This window comes from Genypterus blacodes, unplaced genomic scaffold, assembly GCF_046128005.1.
Source record: "Genypterus blacodes isolate CSIRO-AG114 ecotype Tasmania unplaced genomic scaffold, CSIRO-AGI_Gbla_v1 ptg000118l_1, whole genome shotgun sequence".
Classification (NCBI taxonomy): domain Eukaryota; kingdom Metazoa; phylum Chordata; class Actinopteri; order Ophidiiformes; family Ophidiidae; genus Genypterus; species Genypterus blacodes.
The window spans coordinates 415,251-440,502 of record NW_027466921.1 but is presented as its reverse complement, the minus strand read 5'-3'; the positions used below and the strand labels follow the sequence as shown (position 1 = coordinate 440,502).

The window sequence follows — 25,252 nt, the reverse complement described above, 5'->3', positions numbered from 1 at the left end:
TAGCGCGAATAAGTATTAATTCTAGATTTGTTATGATATAGGAGCGCGTTTTGCAGCTGGAACCGATGAACTTCGCGCAATGACAACTTAATGCTGCGAATCCTCCTGAAATGTAAATCTCACCCGCAATCTGAGCGAAATGTAATAATATTCAATCATTACAGTTTAACAGCGGAACAGAGTTTTTACAGAAAATGTCTCAAATCACAAAGTGACGCGTAAAGCAAAAAAGAAGCAGAGATGAAACAATCTTACCTCTCTCACATCAGGATCGTGCGTTTCAGTCCATGCGATCAACTTGCATTGGACGTTCATCAAATTTCAATAAAAAGTTCCAAATCATGAGCGTCGGTAGCCAACAAGGGAAACGGTGCGAGTCCGCGCACTGACAGCGGCACAAGCTTCGACTAGCGGTATGACCAATGTGGCTTTGTTTATGTGAGCTCCGGCTGTCTTGGCCCACGTGTTTCACAGAGCGACGTCATCCGCGTCGCCGTCGACACGGACCAATCAGCGTGCCGGGACTGCTGCCGGAGCCTCGGCGGTGTTTGTGGTGAGTATGTTTGTCTTATGTTGTGTGGAGCCGTGTGTCGGTTTGCACATGGACACTCAGCGGACCCGACCGAAGACTTTCATACCAGAGAGTTAACACGATATATAGCGGATAAGAATCATCATTTAATACTTTATTCTCTACGTAACTTTATACTTTATACCGGGTTCATGCTTTGCTCTTCTGGCTCACACCGGACTGCTATCACGTCAAAGGACAAAACACTGAATCTGACGCATTTATAACCGAATATAAAAGTTTAGCATGTACCTGTTAATCGAATCTTATGGTGTGTTTTGGAGATGATATCTTCAGGAACACTTTTCAAGCCGAATAACAGATTTTATTCATTTTATAATTTGATTTATTGACATTTGTTTAGTCTAAATCTGAGCTGAGATGGATCATTCCGCTTGCCCGCATGTAGGCATATAGTTATGTCACAATGAAGCTGAGGTGCGTGGACCCGCACAGGCCCGCCGCAGCAGGGGTCAATATTATTCTTCGCTATCTTCTGACAAGACTTCTGTATTTCAATTGTGTTCCAAATTTAGACCTCAAATGGCGTGTGTGTATGCGGGGGGCTGCCTATTCATAGAGCCCCGTATACTGTGTGTGAATGTGTGTGTGTGTGTGTGCTGCTGGGGGAGGAAAGGGGGATAATTAGTGGGCCTGTAGCCAGTTGTCATGGGCGAACCAATTTAGTCCCCAGAGAGGGAAACGTGATAGGAGCGACCAGAATGGAGAGTGACGCAGAAAACGCTCACGTTGACGCAGTCGCCAAAAGAGCCTTTTTTTGGCCTTATTGTTCTCCAACGACACGAGTGCGATGGAATTACTGATCTGGGTGTAATCTCACTGCAACACATGGAAGCCAATCCAGCAGGTCTGATTTTTTTTTGGTAGGTGCATATTGACCTGGGCAGCAATCCAAGCTGAGGACAGAGCACCAGAGGGCAAGTAAATACTACTGCTATGTTAAAGGGACATTCTGCCTCAGTGCTGCTCTTTATGTACCACAGCCACTCTCTGCCTTACACACAAGGGCAGAAAGTGGAAGATGGGGGGAGAAGAGAAAAAAAAGGAGAACTCTTCCTCTTGGATACACTCACCTCTAGAGGACACTATTGTTCACCACCCATACATCAACCCCCCTGTTTACCTCCTCCTCCTCGAATGAACCTTTTAATTAACCTAACCCCATTAAGGCTTAATGGTCACATCCAATCATTTCAGTTAGGATATAATTATTGTATATGCTTTGTAAATTGAAAAAGCCTGCATGCTTTGAGCTGAAGGCTGTATTTAGTCCAGTTCCTGCTGCAGGTTATTCCACATACTCCACTGGTCCAGTTCAGATGTGTCCTTATACATATAGATACTGTATATCTACTCTCCATGCTAAAGATCTGCCCGTTTAATATGAAATACGAAAACAATTTTCTCTGAAAAACAATCCAAACAGGTCGCTGGTCACAGGGTGTAATAGGCTTAATCTGCTGTTGTCCGTTTACCATTTAGAATTTAGAATGAAAACAATTAGCGGTTTAATTGGCCATTTTACTGAGGAATAATTAACTTCCCATTTATATGCGCAATTAATTGACAGTCATTTAAAAGTGGGGAGCTAGTTTTAATCACATCCAAGATATTTCCTGAGATATATATATACTCAACACTCTTTGAAGAAATCGCTACTGACACTTGCCAGTCTAGGTGTTTGTGTGTGTTCAAGAAAGAGAGTGAATGTGTGTGTGCGTGCGTGTGTGTGTGTGTGTGTGTGTGTGTGTGGAGGGGGGGCGGGGGGGGGTTCATGATGCATCTATTCCCTTTCATTGGCTAACCATTCCATTTCTTGCATGTAACCATTTCTTAAAGAAGTCAATTTGCAGCAAAGGTTCTTAATCCCTCCATAGACGCTAGATGTTCTCACAAGTATCAGTATCTGTTGCTTTGGGGTCCACGCCAGCAAAGCAGGTGAACTGGTCTGTCAACACACTCCACTCCCTGGATAGGATGCTTCCATTTATAGATCTTACTGGCTTTGCCCTCTGCATGCTTGGTAGCAAATTGGACATGTCCCAGATGTGACGGTACTTACCTAGGCTTTGGTCACCTTGGGATCCGGTTCATTTTAGCAGGTTGTTACTCGTCTCCAGTTTCCAAGTTGACATTCAGTTTCCACCGTCAGCATCACGTGATCCCTACCCTAACATGTAAGATGGATACAAAGTGATTTGACATTAGAAAATAAGCAGATCGGACTATAAGATACAGTATATCTGCAGCTGATCCAGTTGGTGCATATTATAATTGTGCACAGCTCTGGGTGGATCATACTGTATATGATCTTGGCCTGTGCAAGTAATTTATATAGCAGTGTTTCAAAACTAGATGTAACAATTCCTTAGTCACCCTTTGTCATTACTTTGAACTGTGTAATTTCCTTATGGCTGAAAGAATCTCGGCATAGGGGGAGGCGTGGGGAGGCGGGGTGGGGGTTGTTCCACTTTACTTAATTTGCAAAATCTGCCGGTCGGTCCCACAAACCTCATTTCATTTCTAAGCACTAGCGGGTATCAAACTTTCTGAGAATTGAACAGCCCATCCCTGAAGGCATCCCTTTGCCCAGTGTCTTCTTTCCATTTCTAGAATCCCACTTTACAAGCTTAAATGTCTACTTAATATGCTTTAATGCCTGCTCTTTAGAGCCAGGGAGCACTTCATCACTTTTATACACCTTTATATAACACACTGTTAACTAGCAATGCCTTATGGAACAGCTTGTCTTGCAGCTGGAAGGCGCCTCCATGGCATGATGGAGGTACCTGTTCACCATTCACAATGAGACAGTAAAATGGGGATAGAGGCCCCTGCATAGTGCTGCTGTCTATATCAGTCAACGATGAATATTCATGAATCACAGTGTCATGACATGCTCTGTAATTGGCAGCAACATTAGTAATGACACTGCTGGCATCAAGTCCCTGCATATTCATGTAGTGGGGCAATATTTCCTCACGGTGCTGTTTTTTTCTTTCCCCCTCAAAGTGGAAATGTATTCTGAAGCTGCAGGTGTCCTCGGTGCCACAATCAATTGCTGGCTGGATTGTACTTAAGTGAAAATCAGACAAACCATTAGTTTCTTTGTCAATCTCTTTGATTAATAATCTATCTGAATTATAAAAGGGTGAGATGACTCCAAATAGGTTAAGCTGAATCTCTTTGTAATTGTTATGTATGTAGATCTTAAGGACATCTATATACCATGTCATTGCCACTGGCTATTGGGCAAGGTCAGCTTTTAAAAGATCACTGTTACAATGTATTGATTATATTTGACTCTGACAAAAAAAAATCTTACTGCTTCGAGATGATCTGATCATTTTATCTAGATGTGTAATATGCTCTGTACTAACACACCATTCACTCTGTCCTTTATGCAGGTTACCCGAGGTGTGAGTAGCGTAAGCAGTGTGTACAGCCTGATAGTGGGCACACTGTGGCAGATTTGTGTTTGTGTCGGAATTTGCTGGGAATCCATTTCGGTCCCACTAAAGCGTTCCAAAGTAGACGATGAGGGAATTGGCTAAAGCTTTGCCTAAGCTGCATGGATTCTCCTTTAAGCAGCTGGATGGGAGGATTTTTCCTCCTTGTGGCTCCGTTTTCGTGTGTTTCACAGTTCAAGTTGCAGTGTTAAGAGGGGGAAATGGTTCCAGAACAGCTGAGGCGCTACAAGTCAGCGCTATAGCAGTTGTGTTTCTCTGATAAAATCGAAACTTAAGGAGGCTTAGAAAGGATGCAGTTGTGTTGCCTTAGCAGAGATGCTGCATGCAGTTTGTTTCAGTTATGGATTTCTTACACTGTGTTCTTTGGCTCTTTCTTCATGTTGATAACTAGCTGAGCTGCTTGTGCTCATTGAAGGGGGATGCGTGGGATTCTGCAGGGCAGTAATGGGAACTGCTGTCTTTGCTAGAGAAGGCTTGTTTGTTTTATTTGAGAGCTTTACTCAAGTGGTAGGAAAGAGGAGAAAGTGTGCTGCTGGAGAATGGTTCATGTGTTTCTGTAATTAAGATAATGTTGCGCCTCTGGATAGTTTGTTGAATGGTTTGTTTTGGTCCTTTTCAAGAATTTTCGTCATCTGCGTACAAGCAGTATCACAGTAGATATGGTTAACAGTATATTTTGACACCATTTCCAAAACTGTCCCTATAAGAAAAGCAACATGGGGGCTTATTTCAGTCACACTGCACCCTGTTCATATCCCTCTGCTTTATACCATTTGGTACCAATTATAATACTGTAAATTAACTGCAGTGTGTGTATGACACTAACAGTTACAGTGAACTTGCGAATGCACATCATCTGTTGTTTTTGTGTTTTGTTAATTTTAGATTATCTGCCACCATCTCCAGTACAAGTCGTACTATTTGTCATATTATCCTATTATCTTTAGTCTGCCTGCCACATGCAGATTCTGTGATTAATTTAGATAGACAATATTTTTGAAATGTTATTGGGACTGGAATATAAATAAGCGAGTGATGTATTGTTTTTTATTGCATGATGGTGTCTGACGGCTTTGTCACAGAAAATACATGGCTTCTTTTTTCCTAAATCCATCATGGGAAATATAAAGACATATGCAAAATAATGAAACACATTTATTAATGTGTACTGTCCCCCGGAGTCATGTGACAATAAAATGGATGACTGGTTTTCTTTTGCGTGGATGCTATAGGCTGGAGTGTCGCATGTAGAGGTGGCTGAACAGGTAGAAATGGTCTCCATGGATGAGCTCCTTATCCAGACTGGACGAGTTTGATGGGTTCATTGGTTGAAGGAGGAACGACCTGGTTCACTTTAAACCTGCAGACATCCATTCACATTGAGATACTTTTGTCCAGGTTTGACAGAAGACAATGTGTAGAGCTCATCCCAGCTGCAAGTTGCTCTTTTTGAGTCCGCTGGCTGTTTCTGGGCCTTAGCCTCACACCTACAGTATATACACCGCATACCCTTTACCAGTTTCTATAGAGATGACAGAACAAGCTTGTTTCTCCGTCTCAAGCTCCTGCCACTCCCCTGTGATGTGTGCTCCACTTGCTTTGTTGGTCTGTTGTTTTGTTTTTTTCTTAGATAGCAGGATTACTCAAGCGTTATTCATAATATGAGTGTTTAAGTTGCTAAACGAGGCAGTTTGTCGGGTGTAAATCACATCTTTTATTTATAGCACAAGCGCCATCATTTTTGGGAGCTGCATTTTGAGAGGAATTTTCACAGCACATTCTTCTTCAGCCCCTACTCACAACCTCAAATGGGCATTCTCCATCCTGATGTTGCATAACCTCCTTGTCATTGTGAGGATGCTGCATCCATGCCGTCTCTCTGGGGCTCCATCTGTAAGTCTGGAGCTGCACAATGGTTAGACTGGGAGGATTTCTCCCCTTAACAAGTCTACAGGCTCCACTCCAATCACCCCCAAAATTTAAAGATGATTCTTTTGTTCGTCTCCAACAAGGGGAAGTGTCCTCTAGTGGTTACCATTACATACAAAATCAATTATGTATGCTGCTGGTTGGAGGCTTCTTCAATTTGTTTTGCCCCTTTACTGTATGTACTCTTGTTGTCTAATGGTGGTGTAGAGGGGGTTTTACAGCCCCGTCTTCTAATCCTCAGTCATTCTTTCTTTCTTCTTTTCAAAATTGGGATTTACAGACCATCAGGGACCGCAAAGAGGCTTCTAATAGGCAAAGCAGAGAGCAATTTCGGTCTTAAAATTGTTATGAAAGTCAAATAATTTCACTCAAATAGATTGATGTTGTGCAGTTTACAAGATTGGATGGAAGAAAACTGATTTATTTTCAAAGTTTTGATTCATTCCCTGTTTTCCAAACATGTGGCTTCTTTTTGTTGTGACTCTTGCTGTCATACTGGTAGAAATGATTGTTGTTCTTAACCAATGGAATATGTATGGCCTCACAATATTGTTCTGGTCATGAATATTACAGTGGAAGGTTGTGCATATGTGAGTAGCATCTGATCCCTTTCTAAATATTTGGTACAATAAGTAGCCAAATGTTGATGTGTTTCCTTGCCTCCCATTGTCAAATCTCAAAACTGTCCCTGTGCAGGGAGGCGATTTCTCATCAGGCACCAGCAGCCGGAGCACCGAGCGCATTCACAGAGGAGTCCGATATCTACAGAAAGCCATCATGAAATTAGATTACGAACAGGTAAATGCTTCATTTTTTCTCCGCAGCTGACACTTATCCGCAGAATTCCTGGTCCCTCTGGTCATATTGCTTTATTTACCCTCCCATGTTCATTTTTCATTCATGGGAAGCCCTGACATGTTTGCCTTGAATGACTGCCTGCCTGGAATTTTCTCAAGTTGTTTTAAGAATTCTTGCAACTTGGCAGAGTATCTCTGTTGTTATCGTATTTTGAATTAATAGATTAAATTATTTCACAGCAATGGGTAGAGATCCTCCTTTATCTGTGAATCGTAGAAGACAAGTCACCCAGGTTCAAGCTGAAATGTCAAATATTTCTGTTACATTTCACAGTATTTGAGGAATCTCATTATTCTCAGCTTGTGTTTTCTTTGGGAGCCTTATTTTGCGATCTGTATGAACATACGAGGGTCCTGGAGGTGAGCAGCAGAAAGACCAATTAGTGTGATTGCAAGAAACGCAACTGCCTAGTCAGCAGCTCAGGAGTAAAATGTGGGCTATGCTACATGTCTGTGATAACACAGAGGGCAAACTGAGGCAATAGAGTTTGGGGCTAAGAAATTCAGACTTATGGTGTCATTCAAGTCTATCAGCCTCATCTAATCAAGAGAAGAAGCACGGGGAAGAAGTCAAATCCTTTATCAGAATATTAGCGTGACTGGTAAACTGTAATAGGTCGTTGCTGTCATTCCAAGTATATGCACAGATTCAGTTTCATTTGTTACTCGGAGCAGATCTTAAAGATATAAAGAAAGAAATTAAATCAGCAGTCAGGTTGTGGAGTGTGTGGGAAAATATCTGCTGCACCCCAGACCTGCCTCCACAATTCTTCCCACCCAAAAGCACAGGAAGCAGTGTGTTCCTTGTGCTACAGGGTGTAACTGAGGTGTCAGTGGTTTCTAGTGACACTTGTGACAAGGTTTCACACATGTTGAACTTTGTAGTGATTTGATGAATGTCTTTTCCAGTGTCTAGTGTGAGATGGTCTCCGTTATCTTCAAAGGTTCAGGAAAGAAATATTCATCTTACATCTCTGTCGTAGAAAGCAGTTCATCACATTCACCCCTCACTTGCTCCTATCACCCATGGTGTTCCTCAGGAGTTAGCACTGGGTCCCCTCCTCTTCTCATCCACCTTCTTCCCCTCAGCGGTATCATGAGATATCACAGCATCCCATTCCACTGATATGCTGATGACACCCAACCAACTTAAATATCCACCAAACCTGCTATCTTCTGCCCTCCACTGCCATCACCATTACCAAGTCACAGAATCTCCACATCTCTGTCAATGGCGCCCAGATCCCTGTATCAACCCATGTTAAAATCCAAGGCAACCTGACTATAGAACCCCACATAAAAAACCTGAGCCACACAGCTTACTGTCACCTCTGCAATATCTCAAGATGCCGCCCCTCAGAAACCCTCGTCCACATCATCGCCATCTCCCGACAGGTCTGTTGCAATGCTGCTGGATTACCCACCATACTAATGAATACATTCAGGTTCCAAACTCTACAGCTTGCATTATCACTGGAACACATCTACCCCAATCCTCTGTGACCTTCACTGGTTCACAATAAAACAAACAAATGCCTTCAAATTTGTCCTACTTACTTTCAAAGCACTTCATGGTTCACACCCCTTACCTCAGTGATCTCCAACAAAAAAACATTCCTCCTAGAACAAGACGATTGTCTACGTCTGAATTACTGCACACCTCCCTCAGCCCGCCTCTCTGTTTTGGTGCACAGGCTTTTAGCTCCCATACTCCTCCACCCCAACTCTGCCGCCTTACTGTTCAAAATTAGACCGAAAACTCAGTTGTTTACCTCTACTTGCCTCAGCGTTTGCCCTCTCACACCATGTTGCACTGTTATATTTGTAACACCTGTTCTATTGGTAGTGGTTTTACTTCTTCCTTGAATTTAATTGTCCCTTGTTGTATACTTGTAATGTTATCATCACACTCTATCACACGCTGAATAAAATAATAATTACAGATATTATGTACATAATGGTAATTATTTTAATTTTTTTGTGTTAATTAGAAGTCGTTGTGGTTCTTAGTATCACACTGTGACACTGGAGAACATTTTAGAACCTTGCGTTCTGCGAGTGGTTACGATGTAGAGAGAAGTACCCCCATCTTATAGCGCCCAGGTCCATAAGCTTCAGTGTACCAGTAAGACCAATATTCTTTCATCATTCCCCATCTCCCTGATCATTTTTCACCCCATATACCTGGAAAAGCCGTAAACCTTCCCCTTTGGTGAAGACGTGGAGTTTAGAAGATGGAGAAGTTGAGCAGACTGGCAGTAAACTTTACAGTCACCTTTGCACTGAGAGGCCCATTGAAGTGGAGGGTAAAAGAAGAGTGGTCCATGGCATCTCTGCACCACCTCACCACAGCTTTCCAAGACTTGGGTGAACTCAGGGGCCTTGATTTGATTGGTGCAGCCTTGAATCATAAGCTTTAATTGCACCTGACATTTAAAGCTTCTCTCTGGTATTTAAAGCAGTGTACAGGTGTGGCTCATTACTGAGAGGGGGAAAGGAGATTTTCTGATTTTTCTCTCACTGCTGGGCTGCGGCAGCGTCTTAACTTATCATACTGCCTGTCACCATCACAGACCCCCTCCTTCACTCGCACGAAGCCATATCTGACCCAAACAACATCAGTCACACCACAGTTCAGTACACCCTGTACAGGCCTGTCACGAAATCCAAGGAAATATCATGAAAGCAGTGTTAAGCAAGCAAGAATTCATCTGAGACTGTATTACAAAGAACTACAAAGACACTCAATGGAATACACACCTCTGCTGAGGCTGAATAAGGATAGACAAAATTGATCTTGTTCTAATACTACATTATTACCCAATATTACATTTCCTTGAAAATGTGTTGATTGAACAAGAGTAGTGATTAATACAAAACAATTAACTTCTTTTTTCTCTCCACATTTTTATCTCCCCCACCCTGTCCATAGGTCTTGCTACACACTACTTCGCCACTTTACCCACAGTCCATGCCCTATGTTCAACATGCAAAGTTGGCTTTCAAATCTATATCCATTGCCTCAGAGAGTGTCTTCAAATTGTCGCCCAGTTGGCCACCCAGAAGAGACAGGACCAATACATATGAGTTAGGTCTGCAGAAGCATCGTGGCATCGTATTCAATTCAAATTCATCCTAAACTGCGCCCAAATCCTTAAAGTAGACCAGTGGAACAGAATATTTAAAAAAGAGTTGTGATTCCTTTAATCAGGTGAAACAATATCAGCCATAAGAGGCCCCAAGCAGGATGACCTTGGCTAAGATTTTATAATTGGCATTTGTCAGCGAAATTGGGCAGTAGGATCTTCATGCGGCTGTGTCGTTACCTGGCTTCAGTAGGAGAGTAACAGTGTTTGTGGCAATGCCGCCTGGTCCAGGGAGTCCTTCCAGATTTCAAGGAATAAGGACCCTACTTAATTGAGAATGTCTTGTAAAATTTGACCAGATAACCATCTAGATCAGATGCCTTGCCATGCTGAATAGACTTCATTGAATCAACTATCTCTTTCAACTGAAGTGGTTGATCCACTTCCTCTTTCTGAGCACAGCCTATTGTGGGAGCTTCAAAGCTATTAAAGAATTCTAGCATATCCGAGTTGTCCACAGGGAATTCTGAGGAGTATAAATCTGAGTAAAACGACTTAAAGGTCTCATTAATTTCGGGTGGGATTGTAGTCAGATTGCGGGATGGTTTCTGATTTGAGGAAATTTGTTGGAATGCAGTTTTGCATTTATGATGGTGCACAAGAGTCTGGCAGCTTTTTCTTCATGTTCATACACAAACCCATGAGAGCGTAGTTGTAATTGCTCAGTCTTGATTATGGAGAGTAGGTGATATTGGGCCTGTAGCCCCAACCTTTCCTTTTATAACTCGGGGGATGGAAATGTTGAATTGTCTAACTCAATAATAGAGTTTGTGAGCCGTTCCTGTTTCTGTCTTCTAACCGTATTCAGCAATGAGCAATGCAATTCCCCCTCTTATGATGGCCTTAAGTGTTTCCAAGAGTAGAAGTAGTAGAGTAGAGATGGGGATGTAGAATCTTATTTGTTTCAAGAAAGTTATGAAAAGCCCTGGATACCACATTACAAAATGACTCATCTCTTAAAAGAGCTGAGTTTAGCTTCTAAGGGAGGCGGGTATTATGATGAAGTGCAAAGGTGAGATCGAGTATAAGGGGAGCATGACCAGACACAGCTGTTTGTTTTGGAACTTGATCCATCCGTGTGTGAATTAAAATGTCTGTGCCTCTTGCTTTAGCACTAAACTTTGAATGAAACAGTTGTCCCATCCAAGACTTCCTTAATCTCCCTTGATTTGTATAGTCAAATGTGTCCCCTGTAAAAATGTGATAACTGCCTTAAGATGCTGAAGATAGGCAAATATGCAAGATCTTTTGATTGGGCTGTTCCAATCTTACACTTCCCTTTTTTACTTTGCACTAAGCTATTCAATGTGTTAGCTATGATTGACTGTGAAGAGAATGAGTAAATGTGGACATATTGATGTAAAAAGAAAACAAAAATAAGGAAAGAGGGGTTGTATGTTCCAGACCATTGCTGTATTAAATATGGAGAGAAGAGAAATACCAAACAATCCCACACAACCCAAGGGCAGGAGCAGGACCCTGAATTTGCGACACCCACAAATCCGTAAATGTTTAAGAAAAATGTAAGAAAAAGTATTTCTTGATCCCAAATTGCAGTCATTGATTGTCTGGATAGAAATTGACAAAACATTGAAAATACCCCTTTTTTTAATTCCTGAATCCAGATTAGCTCCAAAATGTATTAGGGTCTTTACTGGGTCATGCCCCTCACTTCCACCAAGTTTCATTAAAATCGGTTGAGTAACTTTTTCCAGTAACAAAAAATCCACACACAACCTCTCTGGTGAAGGCAATAAGGAAAGATTCTCTGATGACTCCGTGGTAACATGTCTTCCGCAACACCACTGATGAGGTCTTTTTTCTGCCATTATTGCAGGGCGGTGACAGCTGCTATTGTGGGGCCGGGATCAAGATGTATGTCCAGGTGGCAGGAGCCCAGAGCCCAAAGATGCTCAAGCAATACAAGCTGGTGGGAGCTATTATTTATGATGACGGTAGGCCAATCATCACATCCATCTTTGAGCAGCATACCTGTATTGGATGGTGTGTACTGTACATTACCATGCAGCATGAAAGTGTATGAAACACTTTGTGTAGTGTTAAGAATGATAGCACTTATCACAGCTGGAGACGCCCTCTTTATTCTGGCAGCAGCAATCTAACTGCAAATTGAGGAAACCTAATCCTGCCTTGTTAGTGCTTTTATATGATTGCAAAACCTGTTTCCTTGGTCTTAAATGAATGAGTGTGAAGAGTCGTTTTAATTACCTGATTATTAGAACAACAGCCTTGTAGATCTTCAGCAATAAGACATTTATTACCAAACGTAAAGGAGCTCTATGCTATTTATTGCATTTCGAGTTCTCTGTGTATCAAGCAGTAACAAACCCAGCAAATGACGACAAACCAGTTGAAATTAAAAGCACATTTTAAATAATTATAGCATTATAAAAAATAAAACAGAAGGAAATACATACCAAACACCAAAATGTGTGTTTTATTATTGCTCATCTCTAATGGTAAATCCTAAACTATCGCCTCAGTGTAACGTCTCTGCTGCGGCTGTGTAATTGCTGTGTATGTGAGCGTAAACAAATCAGAAACAACATTTTTAAAACGGGAAATAGCCAGTAGGCATCGCGTTCCAACCGGTCCCAGGACCCATCTTTCTCCAGGCTATCCGTGCCTCATGTTGGCATCAGCAAAACAAAGCATATGTTGATTGTTAGCCAGGGTGTACATAGCATGTCCTGTTCACTTAAGGTCTCCCTTTTAGCTGCAAACTCCCAACTTTGTTTCTCTAGGCTATCTGTCAGACTTCATTTAGCATTTGAGGACATGTGGATTCCCATGCACTGCAGAGAGGCAACATACTTGTGAGGGAGCACGGCTGCTATCTGAGCAGTGATCTGTCAAGCTTATTCATTTAGCAGAAGTAAGTAGGAGAGGGGGGTCGAATACATGAGATGTTTATTTCCCTTCAGCTTTGTAATAACAGCAATAACATTTTACAATAATTAAAAAAATTCCAAAATATTTTCTTCCAAATATTTTCAAAGGGACGAACAAATTTAAAAGCGAAAACATCAGGCAGGTTACATATTCTTAATATTTCCTCCAGCTGTCTTTTCCACCCCTTTTCCCATATGCAGCTGGGTACATTATGGCAGTGACATTTTCTCTGTTGACCTTCTGTACTTGGGATGGGGCTTTGACTGCCCGCTCGCTCGCTCGCTGCTTCATCTCCTCAGGATTTTCCAAGCCATCATGGTCAGTAGTTCCAAAATGTGGACATGCTTTAGCCCAAGAAAGCGTAGCCTCTGTAAACACGGTTGAGGAAGAAATGACAGCAGATTGTCAGATTTCAAGCACGTGTTTAGACAAATATCTTCATGAAGGATCTAAAGAACCCAACTCAACTCGAAAAGCAGCAAACATCTTATGAATATTGTGTAGTTTTATATGGAAACTGCACACAGTGATACAAATAATATGGTAAATAATTCTATGTGCTGTATTTTAAATCTTTTAAGGAAATATCCCTCTTATGTGTTGATACACCGTTCAGCCGTGCCCTTCTCCTTTTTGCCAGAGGAGTAATTGACAAAAGCATCTGGGATAATAACTCCATCTCCCGCTGTACCTGTAACAATTTAATTGGACAAGTCAGCCCAGCCAAGCATCTCTGGCTCTATGACTGGGAGACATGAAATTCATTGTCATTATTGTCCCTGTCATTTTGCAGCATTTTGTCCAGCCGAAGAGTTCCTCTCACTCCACTGAGTTTCGTACCTCCAGGAGGCTGAAACGAGCGCTGGTGTGAGCCGAGCCGAGCGGAGGTAGGGGCTGTGTGTGTGTGTGGGGGTGGAGTGGGGGGGGCTTCTGTCCTCCAGGGAGCTGTGATGCTCATTTAGCGCTGCTCTGTCATTCGCCATTTTGCCTTTTAATTGCACATGATAATTATCATCATCATTATTGTTATCTTCATCAGTATGTCAGGTTATTATTACAGCCATACTATGCTGTTCATTCATAAATCCTGCCGCCACGTATCTGACTAATCCTTAAATTCCTGACATTTAATGTTGTATTAATGTTCCTGTTCTTTGTCCGGTGCCAATCTGTGACAGGCTCACAACAGAGAACTGTGAATCATGGGGTCAAAGGTCATTAGGAGGCTCAGCAATCACCAGGGATCACACAAAATGCCTACTGGTGTTTAGGGCGTCTTTACCATTGGCTGTCTGTGTGTGTGTGTGTCTACGTATGCGCGCACACACAGCACCGGTGGCATAGGTTTGCTAAATACATACTATAATGGTCACATTCACCCCACAGAGATGAAGCAGTGGATTCCACAGAGTTTCTAATACATCATGGCAGGGTGCATAGTCTTGTATGTAATTCATTCTAAAATGTGGCCTTTAAATCTGTTGTTTCCGTGCTTTTTTTTTTTTTTTTGTACTTTTTACTTTCAACTTAATTATTTATTTCCCATAGTGGTGGAATGGCTTCCAGCGTGCTGTAGCATTAAGCTCAGCCCAGCAGCTAGCTAGCCTCAAGTCGCTCAAACGTAAAATAAATCAGGGCACAAAGGACCCTGCTCATTCCTGCAAAGTAGCAACATTTTCCCCGGCCAACAATGAGACTTGAACTTCCTTGGCAATAACAAATAGAAAGAAAGTCACCCGAGACACCAACATTAAAAGTGATTAATCATCTCTATTCTCTCCTCACTTTTGAACCAAGGGATTGTCCAGCAATAAATCTTCAAAGATGTACATAAGAATCACTTCCTAATGAAACTGGGCTTTGTTCATTTGTCACCTTTTAGACCCTTTCATTTAAATTACAAAACTTGTGACCTTGTGACTCTGAATATAGATCCCTGGTATTTTAAAGCTGAAGAGGGATTAATCCATAAATCTTGATACTAGATTCTTCTGTTCATTAAAAGGATTCTGCCGAGGGATCTCCAGTTTTACAAGCAGATCAGTTGCTGTCAGGAGAGGTTTGCCTTCACCCTGATAGATTAAAGGATGTGATTAACAGGAAAGGAGTGATTGTTTTCAGTCACCTGTTCTTTCCTCTTTAAAGGTAGCACGGTACAGATTCATGCCACGTTGTTTTTATCCTTTGTCGGTATTTAAAAATGTGTGAAAAGTGAGCTCTCTAAAACCTAATTGCACTAATAAGAAAAGAATGGAATGAAATGCATAGAAGCTCGGTGATGGCACATTGTGAGTGATGTAATAATGTCAAGGCACACTCGACAAGAGAACAGGTTTGTGAATTCTTACCTTTGAACCCACCCCCCCACTCTCCCCCCAAACCCCGCCCCCCCAATACATCTCCATTTCCAGTGAAGGAGGAGGTAGTGGGAGGGTGAAGCAGGGAGGGGAGGGCTGGTCTGGCCCCGCTCTCAGGCCAAAGGGCCACTGTGGCTTTAAGTGTGCTGTGGCTGTGTGGCCGGAGCAGCCATCGCCCTGATGCGAAGTGACAGGGACAGATGTGACATATCGGTTCCGACACACTTCCATACCACCAGTCACAGGCTCGGGGTGACTCACATCCCCCCTGCTCTGGTCCCGTCCCCCCGCTGCAGGACAACACAACGATGCTCGAATGAACCTTGCCATCGCCCTCACTGCTGCCAGGTATGGGGCTGCCATAGCCAATTACACTGAAGTGGTGCACCTACGGAAGAGGGCAGAGTCTCAGACGGGGGAAGAGGGAGAGGGTCTGCGGAGAAGCACTGCGGGGACGTGATCACAGGTAAATCCAACAAAAGCCTCTGCCTCCCTTCCTGCCTCCCTTCCTGCCTCCCTTTTCTGCCCTCTCTCTCTAACCCTCACAGCAGGGGCCCTCCCAGCGCCTCTTATTCACTGCTAGTTTGCACATAGTCAAAGCACATCTAATGCAGGGGCTTTTAATATTTTATAAGCATTTTATGGTGTAGTGGGCTCCTTCAGATCTGGTAGGGAGGAACATAAGACGGAATTAGCGTACTCCAAATGGCCTTACTTACCTTTTAAATGTCATGCATAGGCCTGGCTTTGGAAGAATAAAGCAGTTAAGGAACAAAGATGGTATTCTGAAACATTTCATGAATAACCAAGATTTGAGGATCTCAACACATGACCACCCCCTGATGTTTTAAAAGATGGAAGTGTGCTCTCAGAGGACATGTCTCACTTTTCACAATGTGAGAGGGAGGCCCCACATAGAGAGGGCTTAGACTGAAAGGATAATAACAGTTTTGTCATCACTTCTTTTTTTTTTTCTCCCATCTTTTCTCAAAATTTCTCCTCCTTTCTTGCAAATTTGTGAAGTTTAGGCTTACAATGGTAAATTCATAGAACCTGTCTGCTCCAAAACCTCGTCGCGCTGCTTTAGCGGCAGCGGCGCCACGTGTCAAATTAGAAAGGGTAGTCTGTCGTTCATCTTGTTGTCATAACACATCATATGCTATCCTATGGTATCTTTTGATATTCGGCCCATTATATTGCTCGTCAACATCAAGCATCGCATTAACAAACATTTCCTTTCCACACTTTCAAAAGACTCCCTCAGTCACTGCCACCGAGCTACTCTGTGACACAAAGAGGCAAGAGGGAAATTAGGTATGTCTGTTTCCTATTAATTACAATCCTGGGAAGTCTCCCATGGACACACTCGAGCCACTCTATTACGGAGAGAGGGGGGCGTTCGCTGATAAATTAATAATCCGGCTTGTCACCAGCCACAGATGAATAGCCCCTGGTGATTGATGCTGTTTTCTTTCATAGGGCAGGAATTTGATGTCAGAGCCAAATGTGTTATCAATGCCACGGGACCTTTTACAGACGCGCTGCGGAAAATGGATGATCAGAAGAACCCCGACATCTGTCAGCTCAGTGCTGGGGTGCACATCGTCATCCCAGGCTATTACAGGTAACTAACGGTGGGCCCCTACGTCTCTGTCACTGTCCCCCTGTATCACATGCTCCTTAGCACCACCGTCTCATCAGTTCATTAGCTAGCTCCAGCAGAGACTCCTCAGACTCTGGCCACAACAACCTGGCACTGTCTGGCAGCTCCTGCTGTCTCTGCCGCTCCGTGTGGCTCCGAGCAGGGCTTTAGGGTTTGGGTGTAATTTCATGGAAGTCGTGTTCCAAATAATTTGGGGGAGAAATTAGGGACGATCAAATGCATCAAGAAAACTGGAGATGTGGATTTTAATTAATGGCATATGCAGATTTCTATGGAAGTGTACATAGACTCTTAGGTTGAATCCATCTCTCCCTCTACCAGGTCTGGGATTTGTGCTTTCCTGTTGATGCATGTTATTTGTGTTTGCAATGGAAGAAAGCTACTCCCATGACCCAGCCTCTCCCCCTCCACTATTCCTGTGTTAAATTGAGTCGGTGCCACGTGCATGTGTTTTAAACAGGACAATGTGTGCACTCTGTGTTGAAGCTTGGGGAGCAGTGGCTGGAATTGAAACCAGCTGAATTAATCTCTCGGAAACAGCTCTGACAGGAGCCTGATTATGGGGTGTCCCTTCAACCAGCCGGCCCGTTCGTGCCCTCCCCTCCCCAGCAGACCAAAGGTTAATGCAGTCTTCTTGTTTGTTCCCCTCCCTACCCAGTCTCCCTCGCGTGCGCACACACACGCACACAGGCGCGTGCACATAAGAACAAAACACACACACAAATACAGACACACGCACACACACTTCCAGTCCCAACAATACAGAGCTCCTGAACCACCAACGCTCACGTCATCATCTTACGGTCCTGGGACAGGATGCCCAATCACCGGAACACCAGACACACCCCAACACAGCGCCCCATCCCTGCTGACTACCCAACCATTCCAATCCAGCAAATGAACACATGCACACCAAATATTGCAAAAACCAATAAGCACAAATTAAATCTCAATATTGTTCTCAATTTTTTTCACAACCTTCCATGTAAAGCTGCCATGTTCCATACAGGATGTTGTTAAATGTATGGGAAGGCCGTGATGCTATGGTATACATAACACAACAGTGTCAACATAACATTTTCCCAGGCAAAAAAATGAGTCATCACTGTGAACTTACACTTGAGGCACTATAGCTTGGATGTTTGAATCATAGCTAATTCATAACAGCCATTTATGATAATAAATACACGTCCAACAATCTCAACAACCCCCCCACCACCCTCCCATCTACCTAGCCACCCTCTCTGATTTACAAATAGCTGATAGAGCAAGCAGCTGACAGAAATAAATGAGCTAATCTGATGGCTGTGTAGGACTTCCACCAGATATTAATTCATCAGGAGGCCACAGAGTGCAGACAGATACAAATTTCTGCTTTAATTATGTATGGGAGCCGTGCTGGAAGCAGGAGACACCTCTACTAGAAGGACTATTTCTCAGAGCAACTTTATGAACCCCTCTGATTTCATCGTTATTTTGTTTTCCTTTAGATATAATACATGTCCCCTCTGTTTTCCCCAAACACTCGAGACAAAATGGATTTTTCCCCTTTATAGCAATGCTTCCACATGAGACATTTGATAATGAACAAGTAGAAAAATAACCTTTGCCACATTAAATTATATTGTTTTCGATTTGCAATCTTTATGAGGCCTTCCTGGAGCCTCTTTGATGTATTTTGTTCCCACTCGGAGCCTCAAATGGCCCTTGCCGACTGGCGGGCTTATCAAAACCAGGGAGGCTTTATTGAATGAGTGACCAGTGGGCATCTAAACAGAATGCGAAGCTATTGATTTTGGAGAAGTGGTCTAATTGTTTCTAGTAGACAAGGGCTTGTCCCGATTATTTGATTGATTAGCTTGATACTGGTCTGCCTCCTCATCCTCCTCCCCTGGCCAGTTAATAGCACTGTAATCCCAATACACTGCCGTATTTCTAATCCATCATCATTATCATGGCTGTACTCAGCACAAGATTAGTCCTCAAGGATTTTTTTTTTTTGCATTCCTCAATATTAGCTCTGCCCCCTATATGCTAAAGGGAAAAAATGGAGCGACTGTAAGATCTACTGTAAGGTTTGCAGGACAAATCATCAGACGGGTCCAGAGAGAACGACAGTACAAGCACAAGGAACAGAGGGAGAGAAAGACGGATAGAAACCCATAAGTGTGTGAGCTGGAGAGACAGAGTGGGATGTTTGGAGGTGTCACTGTGCTTCTCCGGCTCAGGCCCCAGACGACATCCAGCTTCAGGCAGTGTGGCCGGGGACGGCAGGGTGACACGCGGCGTATGTCTGGGCGAGACCCTGGTAAAGTCCTGCAGCCACAAACTGAGCGGAGAAGCCCCCGAAGCCCAGACAAGACAAGAGAGAGGGAACAGAGGAAAGAGGGAAGCGTGGGGGAGCAACGTGTGAAGTGGTGAGGCGAGAGGCTGTGACTGGCGGACTCCATACGCTCTCCGTCCTTGCCTGTGGTAGTGCCTGTGCGGGGGTCTTCACTCATCTGTCTGTGCAAGTGGAAGGAGGGGATGGGGGTGTGAAGAAAGGTCATACCACGGGGGTTTGTCACGTTGTATGGCGGTGACACTGGCCCCAGAGTGGACAGCCAGTGTCTCTCCCAGTCCTTCCCTTACGGGAGTGGGCTCTCCGTGTCTTCTCACACTCTAACACCAGCGTCTGCAGTGACACATGCACGTTGAGCAGCGGATCCTCACTCCACTGTCCACAGTGTGAGTATAATCCAGCCGCCACTGACTGGCCTGGCATGTGTAAGGACTGGGCTCTCTTTGTTCAGCTCCTGCACTCTGAAGTGGACTCTCTCTGTCTTGTGGTGAAATCTTTCCACACCACACAACAGTTCCATTCCCCAACCATTAGTCAGCCCAACAAAGAGGACATCAGTGTAGCTCGCTCTGCCTCTGAAGTCCACAATGAAAAAACTCTTTTTCAGTGAAATACTTTCAGTCTTAGATTCTTTGGGCCTCCACATCCAAAAGAGCGCTTCTGCTTCCCTCACTGTAATCATTTCCATTAAATGTGCTTTATTGTCTGCAGAGCTGCACACTGCATCGACTTGTTAAGGTTCAGGAGGCGCATCAGTTGAATCCCTGCAACATTTTCAGCCATCAAAATAATCAATTGGACCATTGGATCCTTCGTGCTAGGTCTTCCAAGGTTAATTCCGCTCAAGAGACATTGTTTATCATGTATAATTTTCACTTTGAACAACTATAAATGGTCATTATCTTCATCTGCAGGCTTTTTATGGCCCTTGTGAGGCCTTCTGCTCCACAGCTACTCAACTGTCATAAATGTTTAAAAAATGCCCTTTGATAACGAGTTTGTCATTGTTTTATTCAGAAATATCAACCGGCCCATTACAGTGACAGGTATTCTTTCAATCGATACACAATAGCGTATTAATATTTAATCCTTTATATGTCACTACGATACAAGCAAAAGTGGATTATTGAGGAGCAGCAGCTGGAGCTCGTTTGTTTTCCTGCTGTGGTCGTGAATTAGAGAGAGCAGACAATTCACTTCAGGGGTGTGTGCCTGCAAACACACGCACACGCACACACACACACACACACACACACACTGCTGCAGGACGTGTGTGTCTCCATATCTCAGACATGGGTGTCCACATATGCATGTTTGCTAACATGCCTGTCCCTGTTGGCTCAGTCAGCCTGAAGTGCTTTTTGTCCCGTGGTCACAAACCAAGGACGGCGTCCGTGTGCAGAAACTACAAAGTCAACATGAAAGTCGCAGTGATTTGTTGGTTTTAGTCCCATTAGAGATCTGGGTTGATTGATAAGTTCTGAGCTTGGCATTAGAACAATATAATCTAGTGATGTAATGTTAATATTTTTCCAACTCAAGATATTTCTGCTAAAGATGATGGAGGAACGTTAACCCTTTACTTCACGGTCCATATGATGTCACCAGCTAAGGCCTTAGTCTCATTTGGGAAGAGCTTAAAGTCTGAGTGGGGTCAAATCAGGAGAGCAGATGCTGAGGTCTGAATTCTGGTTGGGAGTTTCTTTGTTTCTTATTTTTTTATATTTTTTAATAGTGAAGTCAAGCTTTGTAAGTCAATGATGTTTGTATATGGTGAGCTATATATTTTCGTTATGCTTAAGAATGCGTTAAATGTAATTTTGGCATTTCACAATTGAATGATTACTCCACTGTTGTATTTTCCTTGTTCATTTAATTAATAGCTACGCATATTTAATTGATGTTAATGATGAGGATTAGTCATTCCCATATTAAAGCATGTTTATTCCAAACTACTTCATCAATGTCAGACCACAACTCTGGAGTAGCTAATGGCCAGGCAGCTACTGTATACCTGCAGAAAACTTTCTAGCAGAGGTAAGAGTTGTAAACTCAACTGACAAGTGTGTCCTGCACCACATGTCCAGATATGATACGAACAGTAAACCACTGATAATGAGACTGATGGAGTGTTGGCGTTGGAGCAGCGAGTGAAAGAAACACCAGTGTGTGAGAAAAAAAGTCCCGTCAGAGCCGACTGTCATCCCGCCGTGTCTGGTTGTCCTCTTGGCGATACACACACACACACGTCACCGGAGTGATCCGTGCTGTGTTAGACTTCAAATGAACTGTACAATGACCTGCAAATGACAAGCACGGAGAGTTGCAGCCCCCTGTGACTTTGGTGTGAATGAGTTTTAACCCTTTTTTAGCAAGGAAGAAGAGAAGAAAGCATAATCTATGATCCCAATGTTTCTGGAATGTTTAAAAAGGTCAGTATGCTGATATTTTTGACAGTGCTTGACCTTTTGTGAAAAAAAGTAACAAAACCATTGGAATTGAAATAACTTCTTTGTTTAGTTCTGGCACATAATGTATCACAGTCAAAGCATGCTGTCTCCCCTCAGCATCTCCCCATGAGTGACTTGACTGTTAATCCGTCGTATTGATCTAATATCAAAAGGTGCTATTTAAATGCAGTGTAACTCCCCAGGAGCTACGATCTGTCAGCGGGTTCTGTTTGGAGTCTGGCTGAATAGCTAATGACTGTTTTGTCTGTCACTGTGTCCAGGTGGTCCAACATCTGGCTCCTATGTACAGAGAGCCTATGAAGTGGTCAGTATCGCTCACGTGACAGAGAAGAGGTGACAAATGGCTCATTCTGGAATTTCTTGACATCAAAAGTGAGTTTAGCAAGTGGTTTATTGATATTGTCATCAGATTATGTATTGATAATGTCAGCAGTCTTTGGAGGAAGATGTGTGTGTAGTGACTGTAGTCAATGGGAGTTCTTTAAAGGACGATGTGTGGCCGCTTTGGCATTAGATTAGAATCTGGTTCAATCTCTTTTTTATTTATTTTTTATTCTTCTCACTCTTCTATTCAGGCAGTCTTGTTCTGGGTGTTTTTGTTTGTGAATCTCACCATGTACAGGATAATAATGTGGTTTACAAATGTACTCACTGACTGTGCATTGTTGTGTCAGGGTATATTCAGCCTGACATAAGCCGGTGCATTATGGTGTCTTTAGAATGGATGTTTCTGACAGCACTATTCAGACTGTGTGTAATCCCAAAGCACAGCTCCCAGCCGCCTCTGCAGTGCTATTCCCACACATGCATTACACTGACCTCACATTAACCCAGATACATTTGATCTTTAAGAGCCATAAATTGGCTTTTGTCATTACCATAGGTTAATTACTGAGATTTGCTCTGTACCGTTGCTACACTGAGATCGCAATAACCACCACACAAAAGCCTTTCACACTGCTTGTGTGTGAGCACTAAATAGGTATTGTTTTGATCTTTCTATTCCCGTCTGGAGTTTTGTTTGTTTTGCTCTATTAATAGAACCCTACCTAGCGCTACTTTTGATCGAGTTTGATTCTGCTGAGTTTAGATGAAACCGCACCCTTCCTGTCATTCTCTCCATAATAAGTAACCTGAAGTGTTCTCCAGATGTTGGTCAGATTGCTGTCTTTGCATTCCTTGTCGCACCTTTCCGAGAAGCAAAGTGAACTATTTACTTTGTCATTTTTGTGATGATTTGATAATCTGATTCGCTTGGCATAAATTAATTGTGTGTCAGGCATTAGTGGTTGTTATGCACACTGCAATATGTGTTTACTATATCTGGTATGGTACTAACTCTGCCTCCCTCCTCCCCCTGTGCCCCTGTAGGAGCAGCACACTGCAGCCAGGTGGGACCTCGACTGTGAGCTGAGCTACAGGTCCGTTCTGAACAGCTGAGTCACACTTCTCTCTCCCTTGTGCATGTAAACATAGAGATCTAAACAAATCACTTCCAACATATATTGTCTGTGAATGTCATATTTCACACAGAGCCAATACCTAAGTACCTAAGTTTGTGAAAGTTTACCTCATGCCGACATTCAATATGCATATTCTTTTATATATGGATACACTCTGAGTAAGGCAATAAATAAGTTTACTCTAAGTAACAGACTAAGATTATGTGATTGTAAGTCACTTTATTCAGGCATGTAAACATCATATTCAGAGTAAGACACCATCACATGACACGCACGCTCTCTCTCTCTCTCTTTTTGCATTAATTGCAGTACAGACAAATAATCAGAGCCCTGAGTGCATGTAATCATACTGATTATGATTTTGAATCCTAAAGCCTTCCAGGTAGCGCTCAACATGCACACTGAGCTGTAATTTTCCATATGCAGCATGTCTTGTGTAATATGAGTCCATGCATATTGCTTTTAATTCTGTTTATACACACACAGCTTTATTGCATAGGCACGAGCCTCAGCCTGTATAAGCAAAAGTGAAGTCAATGCAAAAAAACAAAGGCATTATCACAAACATTAATGCTGAAGTAATATTGGAGGTGAAGATCAGGGTGTGTGGGTGTGTGTGTGTGTGCGTGTGCGTGTGTGTGTGTGTGTGAGCGTGGCCGTATGCGAGTACCACCAGTGGGCGTATAAGATTTCTCCAGCTTAATAGAAACCCTGTGCTGATGATCTTCTTTTAGCTCAGTAACCATGACATTCAGACTCACAGGCACATGCAAGTTAACTAACACTGCTCCAGCTGTTCACAAGCACAGCACACACACACACACACAGTATACTGCTCTCATCACGTCCATAATGAAGCCATCGGCCTCACCGCACATCAGTGCTGTCATATTTCCTCCCATATACAAAACATTCACCAAGATATGTTGTGTAAATGTGATTATTTGTAAACCTTTGAAGAATACACCCCATAAGAACAACTTAGCTTTTCACATAATACTGTGGAAACACTGTGCTCTATAACGCTTCCCTTACATTAATTAGTGCACCGGTGTCCTGTTACTGGTGTGTTGTTGTGAGGTGTGCAGCAGGTAACAGCCAATGAACATCTGCATGCTAATGAGCCAATGCACAAGAGCCACGCATTATTCTGCAAAAAACATCTGCAAGGGAAACGTAAATGATCCGCTTTAGCACTTTGCTTTTTGAGGAAGGATTATACAGAACAGTGCTGCTGAAATGTACCATCAGATGATGAACGAGTTGTGAGAAATCTAACACTGTGTTTGATGTCTCTCCCAGGGCGGGCAGAGCAGTTTAGGTGCCTAGGTGCTTTTACCAGATATTTCCCGGGACATACATTTTCTAAACACGCCACATATAACTCAACACATCCAAAACAAATGCCTTAAATAGCAAATATTTGAAAAGAAGTAACTATATTGTGAAAATGATGAACTGCTACGTTTCAGTGTTTTCTAGTGAGGCATGCATGTTGTTTACATTGTTCTGTATGAGCGTGCTCCCGTACTGTATAAAGTATAGATGCATTGATATAAACATTATAAACACAGATTGAGATGTTGTACGTATGCTTGTTAAACAGATTTGAACGTCAATTTTTTAATGACTAAACAACGATCGGGGGGCTAAGCAGCTGCTGATTACACTTAACATGCTGAAATATGAACATGTTATCATGCTTGATTGAAGTATAAAAGTCAGATAACACAATAAGGAGGAATATAATGACCAGAGATTTAAAGTTTTGTGTATGTGTGAACTTAAACTACGTCTACTACATGGAACACACGTTAACCACATAGTAGATCAACATGCTTGGGGGGTCCAGAGAATTTCATATATGCACACAAGGGCACAGACGTCCTCACATCCGTCACTGTTTCATGTCTCTAATGACTTCTGGTCCCTTTTCTGTTTCTTCCTCTTTTGACATAGCATTTGCGTATTAATGTCATTCAAGTTTAAAGTCTGCACTTTACAGGAAGGCACAGAGTTTAAAGGATGACACTCATCTGGTGTAGTAGGA

General features: G+C 42.8%; 1 protein-coding gene and 1 long non-coding RNA gene across 2 annotated transcripts in view; both read left to right on the top strand.

Annotated features, from left to right (window-relative positions):
- The window catches only part of LOC143009841 (glycerol-3-phosphate dehydrogenase, mitochondrial-like), a 92,795-nt gene extending 77,071 nt beyond the window's left edge, over window positions 1–15,724 (top strand). The window contains exons 6-7 of the mRNA XM_076161937.1: window positions 11,832–11,949; window positions 15,561–15,724. Of these exons, the coding sequence (XP_076018052.1) occupies window positions 11,832–11,949; window positions 15,561–15,724 (282 nt within the window). The remainder of the gene's footprint in view (window positions 1–11,831; window positions 11,950–15,560) is intronic.
- Window positions 15,725–16,753: 1,029 nt separating this feature from the next.
- LOC143009822 (uncharacterized) lies at window positions 16,754–23,313 on the top strand. Its single transcript, XR_012964732.1, has 3 exons — window positions 16,754–16,888; window positions 22,000–22,111; window positions 23,111–23,313. It is a non-coding gene; the product is annotated as an uncharacterized LOC143009822 (long non-coding RNA).
- The last annotated feature ends 1,939 nt before the right edge of the window (window positions 23,314–25,252 follow it).